The 14,777-nt window shown below is 44.9% G+C and overlaps 1 protein-coding gene across 1 annotated transcript in view; it reads right to left on the reverse strand.

Annotated features, from left to right (window-relative positions):
• The window catches only part of ANKDD1B (ankyrin repeat and death domain containing 1B), a 55,764-nt gene extending 41,219 nt beyond the window's left edge, over positions 1-14,545 (reverse strand). Inside the window, exons 1-4 of the mRNA XM_014830070.3 lie at positions 14,530-14,545; positions 13,923-14,309; positions 8,783-8,886; positions 5,593-5,691 (exon numbers count right to left, since the gene is read on the reverse strand). Coding sequence (XP_014685556.3) covers positions 5,593-5,691; positions 8,783-8,886; positions 13,923-14,309; positions 14,530-14,545 — 606 coding nt within the window. The remainder of the gene's footprint in view (positions 1-5,592; positions 5,692-8,782; positions 8,887-13,922; positions 14,310-14,529) is intronic.
• Positions 14,546-14,777: the final 232 nt, after the last annotated feature.

Consider the following 14,777-nt stretch of genomic DNA (forward strand, 5'->3'; position numbering starts at 1 on the left):
CACTGATCACAAAATCCAAAAGCCAGGAATTCAAGCTGCAAACAACTTGAGTCTCTGAAACCATAAATTCTGAGTGAGCCATCATTCCTCAGAGGCAAAGAGTCACTGCTCAAAGCTGTAAACCCCCCACAAGAACCTTCATAAAACTAAGTTTTCCTGACATGAAACTGACATGCCTGGGACAGTCCATGAGCCTGTCATGGATTACACTCACAGTCAGTACACGACGCTCTGTAAGTGTAAAATGCCCACAGTCAGTGACAATCTGTCCTCATCACGAGCCTGGTCATAGGTGAGAAGGTCAGTAACTTCCCCTGGGGAACACCTGAACTTGAGGCGCTTCCCAGAGATAAGGAGCTCCGAGAGCAGATGCTCGTCACGATCCTCTGAGCACCACCTCTCCATCTGGATCCTCTGTTCACTTCTGGAGTAGGAGCCTCCCTCCATTTATCCAGTCTGCCTCTTCCCAAGATTCGGGGATGCCCCCACTCTAAACCTGGAGTCCTCAGTGTCCAGGCCATGCATTTGTTCCTTACCACGTAATGCCTTGGATGGTACCCATCTGTTACAGTCTCGGTCCTTGCTCCCCCGATAGACTGTAGGCCCCTCAAAGCACGCCAGTGCTTCCTGACACATCACCTGGGGATCTTGTTAAATTGCAGATTGTGACTCAGGAGGTCTGGAGTGGGGCCCAAGAGTCTGCATTTCTAACAAGCTCCCAGGTAATGCCAGCGCTCTGGTCCCAGGACCACACTTTGAGTAGCAAGAACCTATATCTAGCTGAATCCCCAGTAGTTGGCATTGAGACTTACCCACATCAGGCACTGAATAAATACTGAGGGTGAAGGGGTTCAATTGTTGGCTCTTCGCAAACAGGTGTTGGACCTCAGAAGACACATCTGCCATGTGAAACTCAGGGCTCACCGCTTAGATCAACAAGCTGCCAGGTCTGACCAATCAAACATGGCATTGCTTGAATTATAAAAGGTATTTTATTAGTTATGTACTAATGCACTGTGAATAATTAAATTAGTTATGGAGATATTTAACTTAGTGAAACTTTCACAGCAAAGTACAGAGATACATCAGGCATTACTGTATTTCCCACCCGCCAGCATCTGAGTCTCACAAGGCGAAGTTACAAGAAGCTGATGTGAGCCCCCAAATTTATGTTTGGAAAGCCTCAAAGAGAACAAGTTGGTAAAACATCTCTTCATCATTTCTGCAAGAACTGACTTACACTCTGACATAAACCAGTAGTGTAGTTAATACCTTAGAAACATGGCAATCCTCAGACATGCTGTTTAAAAGAAAAGATGTGGGCCAGCCCAGTGGCACAGCAGTTAAGTTTGCATGTTCCGCTTCAGCGGCCCGGGGTTCGCTGGTTCGGATCCCGGGTGCAGACATGGCACCACCTGGGAAGCCATGCTATGGCAGGCGTCCCACATATAAAGTGGAGGAAGATGGGCATGCATGTGAGCTCAGCGCCAGTCTTCCTCAGCAAAAAGAGGAGGATTAGCGGCAGATGTTAGCTCAGGGCTAATCTTCCAAAAAAAAAAAAAAGACAAGATGCCATTCAGCCTGGACAAAGGATACACAGGTGTTTATTGTACAATTCTCCCCACTTTTACAGTACATTAAAGATTCGGGGTTATGGTCTGGGTAAGATGGAATAAGTACACCCTACTCTGACTCTCTCACCAAATGCTACTAAAATCTCTGGACGGAATGCATGGAACAGCTAGTTAAGTACTCTGAGAAGTAAACGGTACCAGGCAGGCTAGGGAGGAAAACCAGAACTCAAAATATAAACAATTGGGGTTTCCTCACTTTTGCTTTTTGGTTTTTCTTCCACACCTTCCAGTCGGGACTCAAGGCAGTGCAAATCACAGATCTGTGCCCTGGGCAGAAAGAGCTCCAGGAGCAGCCCTCTCTCTCTGGTCTAAGGAGCGGAGGCGGACCCTATAGAATGGAGACAGTAGGGAAGATGCTGTGTCTGTCTTCCCTTCTGGCCCGGCCCCAGGCAAGCCTCACTCCCAAAGCTGCAGCCCCGCAGTGGAAGGGGTAGCAGCAGCAGCTGGGCAGCACCTGAAACTCTGACAGAGGGACTCCTCTCTGACCAGAGGAAGTCATCAGAAGAGGGGGTGGGGGGACTCATACTGCTTTCTTTCCTCTCTCAGTCCTGGAGGCAAACCCAGGTGCGGGACGGACACAGCAGAGCTGGGAGTCTATACCACTGTCTTTCTAGTCAGAGGACCAGGAACAGGGGGAAGGGCCCTGGAGCTGGAGGATGGGGTGGGAGCAGGGGGAATGATCTTGGAGAGGTGGGAGCTCAGGAGAGCCATCCCACAAAGTCGAGTATGCACACCTGGCCTCAGTCCTGACCTGCACATGGACCTGACCCTGAACAGCATGATGCCAGGTCTCAGACTGGCCCCTGGATGGTGCACATGTGGGACATGTCCAAACAGCACTGCAAAAGTGCTGAGAACTGAGGTGACCCTGGTGTCAAATGGGGTTTTGTTTTGTTTTTTGAGGAAAATTAGCCCTGAGCTAACCTCCGCCACCAATACTCCTCTTCTTTTGTTGAGGAAGATTGGCCCTAAGCTAACATCTGTGCCCATCTTCCTCTACTTTATATGTGGGATGCCACCACAGCATGGCTTGATGAGAAGTGCTAGGTCTGGGCCCGGGATCCAAACCGGTGAACTCCAGGCTGCCAAAGCAGAGTGCGCAAACTTAACCACTCCACCACAGGGCCAGCCCCTCAAATGGTGTTGAAGAAACTGGTTATCCATACTCAAGCTAAAAAAGAAGCTCACCCTACTCCTCATATCTTATACTTAAATTAAATCAAAATGGGGGCCACCCCAATGGTGCAGCGGTTAAGTTCACACGTTCCATTTTGGCGGCCTGGGGTTTGCCGGTTTGGATGCTGGGTGTGGACATGGCACCGCCTGTCAAGCCATGCTGTGGTAGGCATCCCACATATAAAGTAGAGGAAGATGGGCACAGATGTTAGCTCAGGGCCAGTCTTCCTCAGCAAAAAGAGGAGGACTGGCAGCAGATGTTAGCTCAGGGCTAATCTTCCTCAAAAAAAAAAAAAAACATTAAATCAAAATGTACAACAAATGTTAATGTAAAACACAAGGCTATAAAAGTTTTAGAAGAAAAATATGAGAAAAGCTTCATGATCTTAAGTTAGGCAAAGCACTCACAGATATAACACCAATCGCCAGATTCATTTTTAAAAATAGGTAAATTGTACTTCATCAAAATTAAAAACTTTCGTTCTGTGAAAAACACTAAAAAGATAAGCTACAGAGTATGAGAAAATATTTGCAAATCACATGTCTAACAAAGAACTTGTGTCTAGAATATATAAAGACGTCTCCAAATTCAACAGTAAGAGAACAAACAACCCAACTTGTTTTTAAAAAAATTCAAAAGATTTGAATAGACCCTTCATCAAAGTGGATATACAAACGCTCAATAACACAAGAAAAGATGCTGGATATCATTAGACATCAAAGAAATGCAAATTAAAACCACAATGAGATGCGAATACAAACCAATTAGGATGGCTAAAATTAAGGGGAAAAAAATGACAATACCAAGTGCTGATGAGCATGTGGAACAAATGGAACTCTGCTGCATTGCTGGGAGAGCGAATACGGCACAGCCACTCTCAAAGACTGTCTGGCAGCTTCCCGTACATAGCTTACTATATGACCCAGTAATGTTACTCCTAGGTGTTTACACTAGAGAAATGAAAACTTACGGTTACACAAATACTTACACAAATGTTTATAGCAGCTTTGTTTGTAACAGTCAAAAACTGGAAACAACTCTAATGTCCTTCAACTTGTGAATGGATAAACAAACTGTGGTACATTCATACCCTGGAATACTATTCAGCAATAAAAAAGGAGGAATTATGGATACATACAACAACATGGATGAACCTCAGAGGCATTTTGCTGAGTGACAGAAGTCAGTGTCAAAAGGTTATAAATTATATGATACCATTTATAAGGCATTCTCAAAAAGGAAAAATTACAGAGAAGAGATCAACAGTTGCCAGGGTGGGCGAGAGTGTGACTACAAAGAAGCAGCGTGAGAGAATTTTCTGGGTGATGCAGCTGTCTTGTATTCTGATGGTGGTGGTGGTTACACGAATCTATATGTGTTAACCTTCATAGAACTATATGCCAAAAAGAAAGTTAACTGCACAGTAAGTTAATTTAAAAATTATAGTAAAATAGAAAGTTATTATATCAGAGTTTCAATGTCAAAATAAGAATAGACTCTTGGCAATCAAGTCTATTACCAAAGCATCCTTTGAAGGCTAATTACTGTTGCAAAATAACGAAATAACAATTTCCAGGCGTAAACGATCTGCTCCTTAAGTACCACCACCATCATACAACTTGCTACATTCACAAGGTTGGAGTGCTTTTGGTGCCAATTTTTAAAAAGGGGCACGTATTCATTCTGATTCTGTTACGTACCAATTTCCTTGCCCGCCAATTCTAGAGGAATAAAACAGAGAGGGACGTGTCCTACTGGTGAAACAAAAGAGAAACTCTCATCTTATCAAGTCTAGGCATGTCTATGATTGTTGACCAGACCAACAAGGTGACCGATTGGTTTGAACTGACTTCATTCATTCACCTTCCAAAGATTTACTAAGCACATTCTACACCCAGACCCTGTGAGACATGAAGGTAAAGCACAGCTGAGTCAATCCAGGAAGAAAACAGAAGAGCTCTGTGGGACTCTCCCGAACACTTTAAGAACCACAGTCCACTGGATGAACGAAGAACCAAGAACCACGGTCCATCGGATTAACTAAAAACTTTCTCTGCGCCTGGAGACAATAAAGACGATGTTGTGTCTCTCCAGCCCCAGTGGTGTCCCTGTGCCACGGTAAAGTACTAAATGAAGCTGGGAAAGCAGGTGGAAGATCCTTCAAGGGCAGGAGGGGGTTGATATGTAGGCAGAGAAATAGTTGAGTTGATTTGTGGCTAACAGCATGGTCTCTGGATCACATAAGCCAGGTTCAAATCCTAACTCCACCCCTTCTTAGACGTAATTTTTTGGGCAAGATATTTAACCCCTCTGTGTCTCAGGCGCCTCATCTGAAAATGGGGTGTTATAGTAATGTTTTTCTCACAAGGTGGGGAGTGGGGGTGGCTAAACATCAGAGTCCTAAGGCTGGTGCCCAGTACATAGTATCTGTTAAATAAGCCTCATTTATTTATCAGGGTTCACAGGACAAAGTCAAGATCTAATGTCCCTGAGGCCAGACAGCTTCCATCTTCCATGTCCCAAATTACACTCCGGGCAAATGCATGCTACTGGTCACAAGGTCAATACAGGAAAATGAGTGAAAGTCGAAGTCCTATAGGTAACTCAGTCACCAAACACAAAGAGCATATAATATGTATATTCTCTAAGAGAACTTTCCAAAATGAACACTGCTAATGGAAATACTTTGTGTGTACACGAAGAAAAGATAACCAGAGTGACCAGATTTTCCCCATCATTGGTTATGCTCCAATCCTCTCTGCCAAACGAAGATGGGCTTACCTTATCAGCAACATCCACCCTGGCCTTGTGATTAAGCAAGAAATCCACCGCAGATAAATGATTTGCCCCCACTGCAAAATGCAGGGCTGTGCGGTTCATCTGGGAAAACATAATTTGTGTTTTCAGTCATCTCATTGTTATTTGGCCTTTTTAAGTTTCCTGTTTCCTGAACGGCCATAATTTTCTATCAGGTGTTTGCATTTTGATTATTTATGTATTCTTGGCCTTTGTCTTTGAAAGCACTGAGAATCGTGTCCAGTGTAATCTTGCCTTCATCTGTTATCAGATAATACCAGAGAATTCAGCAATCCAGTGGAGGACATGCCTCAAGCTGAAATCCGTTGCTAACCCATCGCTGATTGTAGCAATATAACACATTTCAATTAGAGTAAAAGTTGTATTTTCCGCCATCTGTAATCACTAATAATGGTAAATTTTTTCTGCTTAGCATACACTGATACTGCATAACAAAAACTTCAATCCACATAGATGGATGGTCAATCCATAAATGGTCTTTCTTCTGTAATTTTTTAAACTGTAAATTTTAAGCAAACAAATAAATTGCAAAGGAAGGAATGAAGGAAACAAAGAAAGAAAGAAAGAAAGAGAGAAGGAAGGAAGAAGGTAAGGAAGGAAGGAAGGAAAGAAAGAGACAGAGATAGAAAGCTATGAGTATTTTTTGCTTCAAAGGAAAGCCAGCATGGTGCTCCTGGGATGTCCAGAGACAGACTCCTATGTTTCAGACGATGGATGTTTTGCTTGTAAGTAAAACACGTGTCATATTTCCCATATTCTAGACACTGTTTTTGCTTCCAAAGAAGGTGCTTGGGCACGGATTTATTATCCTTTGCTTCACATAAACACTTTATCACAAAAATATGAGAAATGTTTAAACATCTGATCTCCCGGTAGCTAAACTGGTAATAAAGTAAGTTTGACAAAACATGAGCTATCTTGACATTGTCTGCAATCTAGAGCTATGTTCTGGTATGTTAAATTTGGGCTATAAACTCCTCTATTAACTTTATTTGTGAAAAAGGATGCAAGCCAAAACAGCATCCACGATCATTCAATAAAACCTCTTACATTTTTTCCCGTCTCTATCATCACACATTTTAAGGAACTCTACAAATAACCACATCAACACTTTGCTGTGAACAGGACTAAAGGAGATGCCATTAGAAAGTACAGCACGATTCCTCACATTTATAAGCACTCGCCACACTGACTGTAGGTTAGTGGCCTAGATTATACTCGCTCACCAGGTATTTAATGTAAACATATGGTTTAAAATGTCAGAAAATTGTACGTATGTGAAAATTTTTAAACAGTTATCAAAGTACATTGGAGAGTCTATTTCCTACTACTTGGAAAAATGACTGTTGCTTTGCTTTTTCAACAATTAGTCTAGATACCACCTGCAAAGATCCTCGCTTATTCTCTCCTTTTCACCCCCTTCTTTCCTTGATTCCTCTCCCCACCTCCCTTTTTTTTTGGTTCTTAAAATTGTTATGCTGCAAAATGTTGCTATTTTTTCTACTCTTTCTAGGATGTCTATGGACAATGAATCCTCCATACGCCCATAACACATCAGACACACACAAGCACACAATTTACACATAGACACATAAATTCTCACATCCACATAAACACACACCCCCTCATGTACGCACATGCACAACTGCTAACCAGCCTTCCACTGCACACGATGTGTGACTTCAGTTTCTACGACCTCACTGCCTGGCACCAATCCAGGTTCTGCGAAACCTGAAGTTTATACTCTTTAGGGAGCCCTCTTTATTTTTTTAATTTTAATTTTAATTAATTAATTTATTTATTTTGGTGAGGAAGATTGGCCCTGAGCTACCATCTGTTGCCAATCTTCCTCTTTTTGCTTGAGGAAGATTGTCCCTGAGCTAACACGTGTGCCAATCTTCCTCTATTTTGTATGTGGGATGCTGCCACAGCATGGCCGGATGAGTGGTGTGTAGGTCCATGCCCAGGATTCGAACCTGAGAATCCCAGGCCACCAAAGCAGGGCACACAAACTCAACCACTCCACCACCGGGCCAGCCCTAGGGAGCTCTCTTTAAAAGCCAGAGTCAGGGGCTGGCCCCGTGGCTGAGTGGGTAAGTTCGTGCGCTCTGGTTAAGTGGCCCAGGGTTTCGGTGGTTTGGATCCTGGGCGTTGACAGGGCACTGGTCATCAAGCCATGCTGGGGTGGCATCCCACATGCAACAATTGGAAGGACCCACAACTAAAAACATGCAACTATGTACCAGGGGGGCTTTGGAGAGAAAAAGGAAAAATAAAATCTTCAAAAAAAATAAATAAATAAAAAGCCAGAGTCAGAAAGCTTAACTGACTGTAGTTAAAATTGCTTACTTTTTCATATTTTACAAAATGATATAAGCATGGAGACATATTGCTGGAGCCCTCCCAGAGCCCTGGGAGGCTCCTGTCCAGTAGGCGCCCTACAGCTTATGCTTCATTTAGCATTAAATCCACTTCTGCCACCCCCACCTTGAACCACTCCACAAATCGCCCTAGGCAGTTGACACAGCTCCCAGCCTGTTCACTGTGATAAACCCTGTCCTGAAGGACTCTCAGGAAATGCCCACAAAACCAAGCAGTAGGAAATCCAGATTTCTAGCAGTGGACTTCTCCCCTAAACCCAGGCACTTGAAGAACAAGTAGGTAAGAGCCAGGTTTCAGAAAAGGGCCACTGCCCAACATGCAGATGCGCTGTATTTCAAAAGCAATAAAATGCAAACCCATGCTCCCCTTTGGATTTTAAATTTGGAAGGCCCTAACCACAAAGGACGCCATTGGAGAGAAAACAATGGTAACTTGTGTAGCAAGATGTTCTGCCCTTCCAGAATGTGTGAGGCCAAAGTGATCCATAGGCTGCAATCCAGGACCAAGTCTAGGTCTGCAACCTTGACAGCTGGCTTGCCTGCCCACCCACAGACTTTGCACAGATGCATAAAGACCCTGGACACCTCCCCTCTGATAAAGTAAACTCCCCAGATGCTATTCCACTGCTTGGTCCCACATTTAGCTTAAACATTCTGGGATTGCCAACAGAGGATATCTCCCTCATTTCATTCAACACAATCATTTTATTATTATTTATAAACCCAAGCCACCCTTAGAGCAGTTACTTGTCACATTTGCGACTTCTACTCACATTGTTCACTGCGTTAATGTTAACCTTCTTGTCAAACAGCTTCTCCATAAGATCCAAGTTATTGCTTTTAGCAGCATTCTGGAAGCTTCTCTCATTTGGCAGTACTGAAAGAAAACAAGCAAGCATGACTGAGGGAACTAACCGAAGGGAGATGAAGAGAAAGCAAACCTCATAACTCTCAAAACTTGAAACAACAGCCTTGAGCTTGTCACACTTGGACACGGGAATTTGCTTCAATATTTTATAAAATTGTATTATCAAGATTCCACTTTCTCCTCCCACTTCAAGTGTTTTCACCCCCTTAAAATATTCCTGGTCCCAAACAAAACATGATTCCCAAGGACCACCCTGAAGTCAGCAATTTAGGATCTGGCTTTAAGAGCTTGGACGGTGGCCACGGACTTCCCAGGGGAGGTTGTCTGTAGAATGTTTGTGCAAGATTAGACAGGGAAGAGCTCAAACGCTCCACACAAGCTTACCGAGACAAAACTGTTGTCTGCAGAACCCTGGGCAGACGCCAGGCCTGCAGAAACAAACCCTTAAAACGCAGCCCCCATAGAAAGCTGCCCCAAGGCTAAAAGGGATGAACACGTTTTATTCCCACTTATATGAAAGGAGCTCAAGTCGATTCACACCTACTACAAACATGACACATCACACGCAGACACACATTGAGATGGCAGGTTTTATCAAGTAGCATAGAGAAGATTACAAAATGTATTGAGTTTTTTGTCAAGTAGGGGAGCTGGGGGGCTCTCAGCAGACAACCCCAACACTGGGGATAAAGCCAGAACTGGAACGATGTGAAATCAGCAAGACACTTTCTCCAAAGATAAAGGACCCTACGAGAGATTTTGTAGACGCGTTGCCAAGTAGGTTCCCAGCATCTGCCAAAGACTCTCAAATGCCACCAAGTCCAGCCCAAGACCAGAGCGTCGGTTCACGGGAGGCAGACATTCATTCCTCCACCACCTGCACCCGCGCTTCCCTTCTAACCCTACTCCTGGTTCCGCTCTGTGACTCCAACATCCACGAAGATGATTAACCCAACACCTTGGTCTCTCAGTTCCCTGACTCCCTCACCTCTAATAATCTTCTTCCCCCTGACCTCATCACCCAATTTCAGGGCACCCTCTTGACCTGATCATCAAAAACTACACTACCTCTGACAACTTCAAGAATCCCATTCTCTGACACCACCTCTCATCCACTCAGCTCACCTGCTTTAGTTCTCAGTCCAGAACTTCCACAAGCTCCAGTCCTCCAAGCCACTGTTCTCACCATGCTTTCACATTATTCATCCCTTACGTCCTTACTTCCTCCCCACCCAGTTTACAGTCCATGGTCCATGTTTGAAATCACTTCCACGCAAACACCTCTGCCTCCCTCACCACTCAGACTAGTTAGTCAGAATCCTCACTCTGAGATTAAGCCCAATTGCTATCTGCTCCATTTTTGCACCTGAAGGGCTAAATAGTACTCGAGAAAAGCCTACGACTATGCTGAAGTAGACATTGCTAGTGTTCATCAACATTCGGTTCTCCGTACGATCTGAACCCATGGATAAGTACATAGCCCAGCTTGGATGCGATTAGGTGAGGTCTGTCCAGGGGACTGAAAGCAGAAGAGATGGTGTGTCACTTTGGGGCTGGGTCAGTGAAAAGCCCGGTGTCACCCTCCAGGTCTCTCTTCCCCTGTCTTGTCAACCCCGGAAGCCATGTGTTGAAATGTAAGGATGTAGTAGCTCAACTGTGTCCCCTCAAATTCATACGCTAAAGTCCTGCCCCAGTACCTCAAAACGTAACTGTATTTGGGGACAGGGTCTTTAAAGAGGTGATTAAGTTCAAATGGGATCATCGGTCGGGGGAGGTGCTAATCCAGTATGACTGGTCCTTAGAAGAAATCAGGATGTAAACACAACAGAGGGAAGACCACATGAAGACAGCCATCTAGAAGCCAAGGAGAGAAGCCTTGGAAGAAACCAACCCTGCAGGCTCTTTGATCCCGGACTTCTAGCCTCAAGAACTGGGACGTAAATTTTTGTTGTTTAAGCCACCCAATCTGTGTACTTCATTACGGCAGCCCTAGCAAACTAACGCAAGGGGTGACAAGATGATGGCATCCCCATCACCATGGCACTGGGAGACAATTCTCCACAGGTCTCTCCAGTTTCTGCACGTCTTACAAGCAGAAGCACTGACTGCCTTTGTTCTGAACTATCTTTTCATGGATGTTTGTATGGTGAGCTGCACTGGAAGAGAGAAAGAATGTCTTCCTCTGGAGCAAAGGGCAGGTTGCTCGCAGCCTTGAAGACAGCGATAGTAAGGCATGCTTACTGCCCATTACAAAAGATACGGGTTCCCTGAGTGCAGGGTTCTTCTGCAACACAACCTATTGCATGGGCAGAAATCACTTGGCACTCTTTGCATCTCCCTGCGGGGACGGGGGCTTGGAGAACTGACATGAATGCTGACACTCTGGCTACTGCAACACTCTAAGTTCAGACAACTTGATTGTCTCCATATAAAATCCAAAGAAATGTACAAAACAGCTCTAGAATTAATAAGTGACTTTAGCAAGGTTGCAGGAAACAAGGTCAACACATAAAAATCAATCATGTGTCTATATATGGGTAATCAACAAATGGAAATGAAAATTTTAAAAAATCATACCATTTACAATAGATCAAAAAAATCAAAATACTTAAGTATAAATCCAACAAAACTTGTACAATTTCTCCATACCAAAAAAACACAAATGCTGATGAAAGAAATCACAGAATACCTAAACAGGTGAAAAGCTGTATCATGTCTATGGATTGGAAGACTCAACATAGGAAAGATGTCAATTCTCCCCAAATTGATGTAGAGATTTAATGCAATCCAATCAAATGGCAGAAAGATATTTTGTAGCTATAAAGAAGCTGGTTCTACAATTTATATGAAGAGGCAGAGGGATTAGAATAGCCAAAACAACTTTGAAAACGAAGAATAAAGTTGGAGGAGTCACAATATTTAATTTTATTATAAATCTACAATAATCGATACAGCATGGTATTGGCAAAGAGAGAGACTCAAATATCAATGGAACAAAATACATTTTGTTCCAGAGTCTGGAAATAAACCCTCACAAGCATGGCCAATTGACTTTTTTTTTTTTTAATATTTTATTATTATTATTTTTTAAAGATTTTAGTTTTTCCTTTTTCTCCCCAAAGCCCCCCGGTACATAGTTGTACATTCCTCGCTGTGGGCCCCTCCAGTTGTGGCATGTGGGACGCCGCCTCAGCGTGGTTTGATGAGCGGTGCCATGTCCGCGCCCAGGATTCGAACCAATGAAACACTGGGCCGCCTGCAGCGGAGCACACGAACCTAACCACTCGGCCACGGGGCCAGCCCCCATAGCCAATTGACTTTTGACAAAGGCTTGAAGCCCTTGACAATGGAGAAAGGATAATCATTTCAACAAATGTATTTGAAAATTGGAGGTTCAGATAAAAAAATATGAACTTTGATGTAAATTTCATACCTTATACAAAAGTTAACCCCAAATGGATCACAGATAAAAACGTAAACCATAAAACTTTTAGAAGCAAACACAGGAGAAAAACTTCATAACCTGGGGTTAAGAAAAAGAGTTATTAGACATCACACCAACAGCACGACCATAAAAGAAAAAAATCAATAAATCGGAACTCATCAAAATTTAAAACTTGGCTCTGTGAAGAGCACTACTATGAGAATAAAAAGACCAATTACGGACTGGGGGAATATATTTGCAAGTCACATACCTGACAAATGAACTGTATTCAGAGTATATCAAGAACTCTCAAAACTCAACAGTAAGAAAACAAACAACCCAATTAAAAAATAGGGGAAAGAGGTCAATGGAACAAAGAGGAACCAAAGAGGATATACAGATGGCAAATAAACACATGGAAAGATGTTCAACATCATTAGCCACTAGGGAAACGTAAATTAAGACCACACCAAGATGCCAATACCCACCTATGAGAATGGCTAAAATTAAAAATACCGACGATACCAAATGTAAGCTTCTTTCTTGGGCATCCAGGCCCCAACCTCACTGCTCTCCCCCTCCCTCCCTAACCTCCAGCCAGGCTGGTCGTCCTCCTCTTTCAAGGATGTGTCTGTTCCATTCCTAACTTGCATTTGCTGCTGCTCTGCCTGTCATGCTCTCCCCCTGAACTTCCCATGACCGGTTCATCCAGGCATTTGCTCCTGTGTCCTCCGTGCCTCGATCACCAAATGCAAAGTCCTTCTGTGCTCTTGTCCCAGTCACAGCCCCCACAGCACTTACCACTGCCTGGACTTACCTTCTTCATTTGCTTACTTGCTGTATCGTCTATCAACACCCCACCACAACCAGACTGAGAGCTCCAGGGGAGCAGAGGCTGTCACGCCTCTGCATCCCCACTTCTAGAACTTGTCTGGCAAAGAGTAAGCCCTTGAAAATATTTCTAGAATGAATATTCTAGTGAATGAATGAATGAATGAATGAACCATTCGCACATCATATTGAGGAACTGGTGTTCTGCCCTCAAGGCTGGATTTTAGGAAACGAGGCTATCCCAGTCAGCCCGATAGGGCGCCCTGTTAATGGACTTACTATCATTCTCAACTTTTGAAGACTCTTCAACAGTGAGCCTCAATTTACGCTATAAATTTATTCCCAAGGCACAGATGATCCATTCCATGCTTTAAACACTTACGTACAGAAAGATTAAGGGACTTATTTAAAGTCACACAATGAAGCAGCGCATGGGTCAGGATATAGGAGATATGAGCACATAAAACTCTTTCCTTATTTGCACAAGGGCTTAATCATTTCTTTAAAAATATTCTTCCTTAAACTGAAAGGGTAACCCTTTCCTTCCATCCACAGTGCAGGTTCCACCTGAGTTAAAACATCCTGAGAAATGTGAACCCAAACTCGGGCGGGGTGGCTCCACAGCTGAGACCCGGCCCACAGCGGGTGCAGACGTGGAGGATGGCCTCGGCTGCCCCGGCCGAGTCCCCCACCCCGACGTGCTCCCCGCTGCGTCCCTTCGGAACTAGGTCCTCCCCCCCAGCCCCCGGCGCCGCCCCGCCCCGTTTCCAGACCTCGTCCCGGGACTCACGGAACTCGGGTCCGGCCGCCTCCGCCTCCTCCTCCCGGGGCGCCTCGTGCTTTGGGGTCCGGGACAGGCCCCTCCAGGGCCGGACCGCCGCGCCCCTCAGGTCCTCTCCAAGGCCTTGCGCGGCCACGGCCGCCCGGAACACCAGCCCCATCGCCGCCTCCCTGCGCCCAGGGCGCGCCCGGCGGGGTCGGTGTCCACGCGCGCCCGCGGCCCGCAGCGCGCCGGGGATGGGGGACACAGCCCCGGGCTGGCCGGCGGGCAGGTGGGCCGGGCGCGGGCGCAGGGTGTCTCCTCGGTCCGCTCCGGCTGTCGTCTGTGCGGCTCGCCCCTGTGTCCCGAGCCCTGCCCGGCGGGTGCGGCGGGCGCGGGGATGCGGTGTGGTTTGACCTGTAATGAAACCTTCTGAGAAAACGCCCAGCTCCTACTTCAGCAAGTCCTCGTACCATTTTGAGAAATGTCGAGATGGATTTATAACCAACACTATTGGAGCTTCAATATTAAATCATTTCCAAATGAGCTTCCAGGATTTTCTTTGGAATAAATCAGACTCTCAGTGTCTTGCTAGGAAGGTGTAATCCATGGTAATCCATGTTTATGCAGTGCTAACCTATTGGACTCCCCATCTTGGGTATCATTTCTTTCTTAGTGGTTTATAAAATGAAGAATTGATTAAATGCAGTGATCTTCTGGGTGATCGTGTGCCTGGCTAAAATTCTAGTAGTATGGAAGAAAAGTAGAATGTTGAAGGACAACCAGAATCCCTGCCCTGAATCCCTGACACCTAAGCACGTTGTGTTTGGTGAATGGATTACAGAAAACAGGGGGCTGGCCTGGTGGGGCAGCGGTTAAGCACGC

The sequence above is a fragment of the Equus asinus genome, chromosome 9 (genome assembly GCF_041296235.1).
Source record: "Equus asinus isolate D_3611 breed Donkey chromosome 9, EquAss-T2T_v2, whole genome shotgun sequence".
Classification (NCBI taxonomy): domain Eukaryota; kingdom Metazoa; phylum Chordata; class Mammalia; order Perissodactyla; family Equidae; genus Equus; species Equus asinus.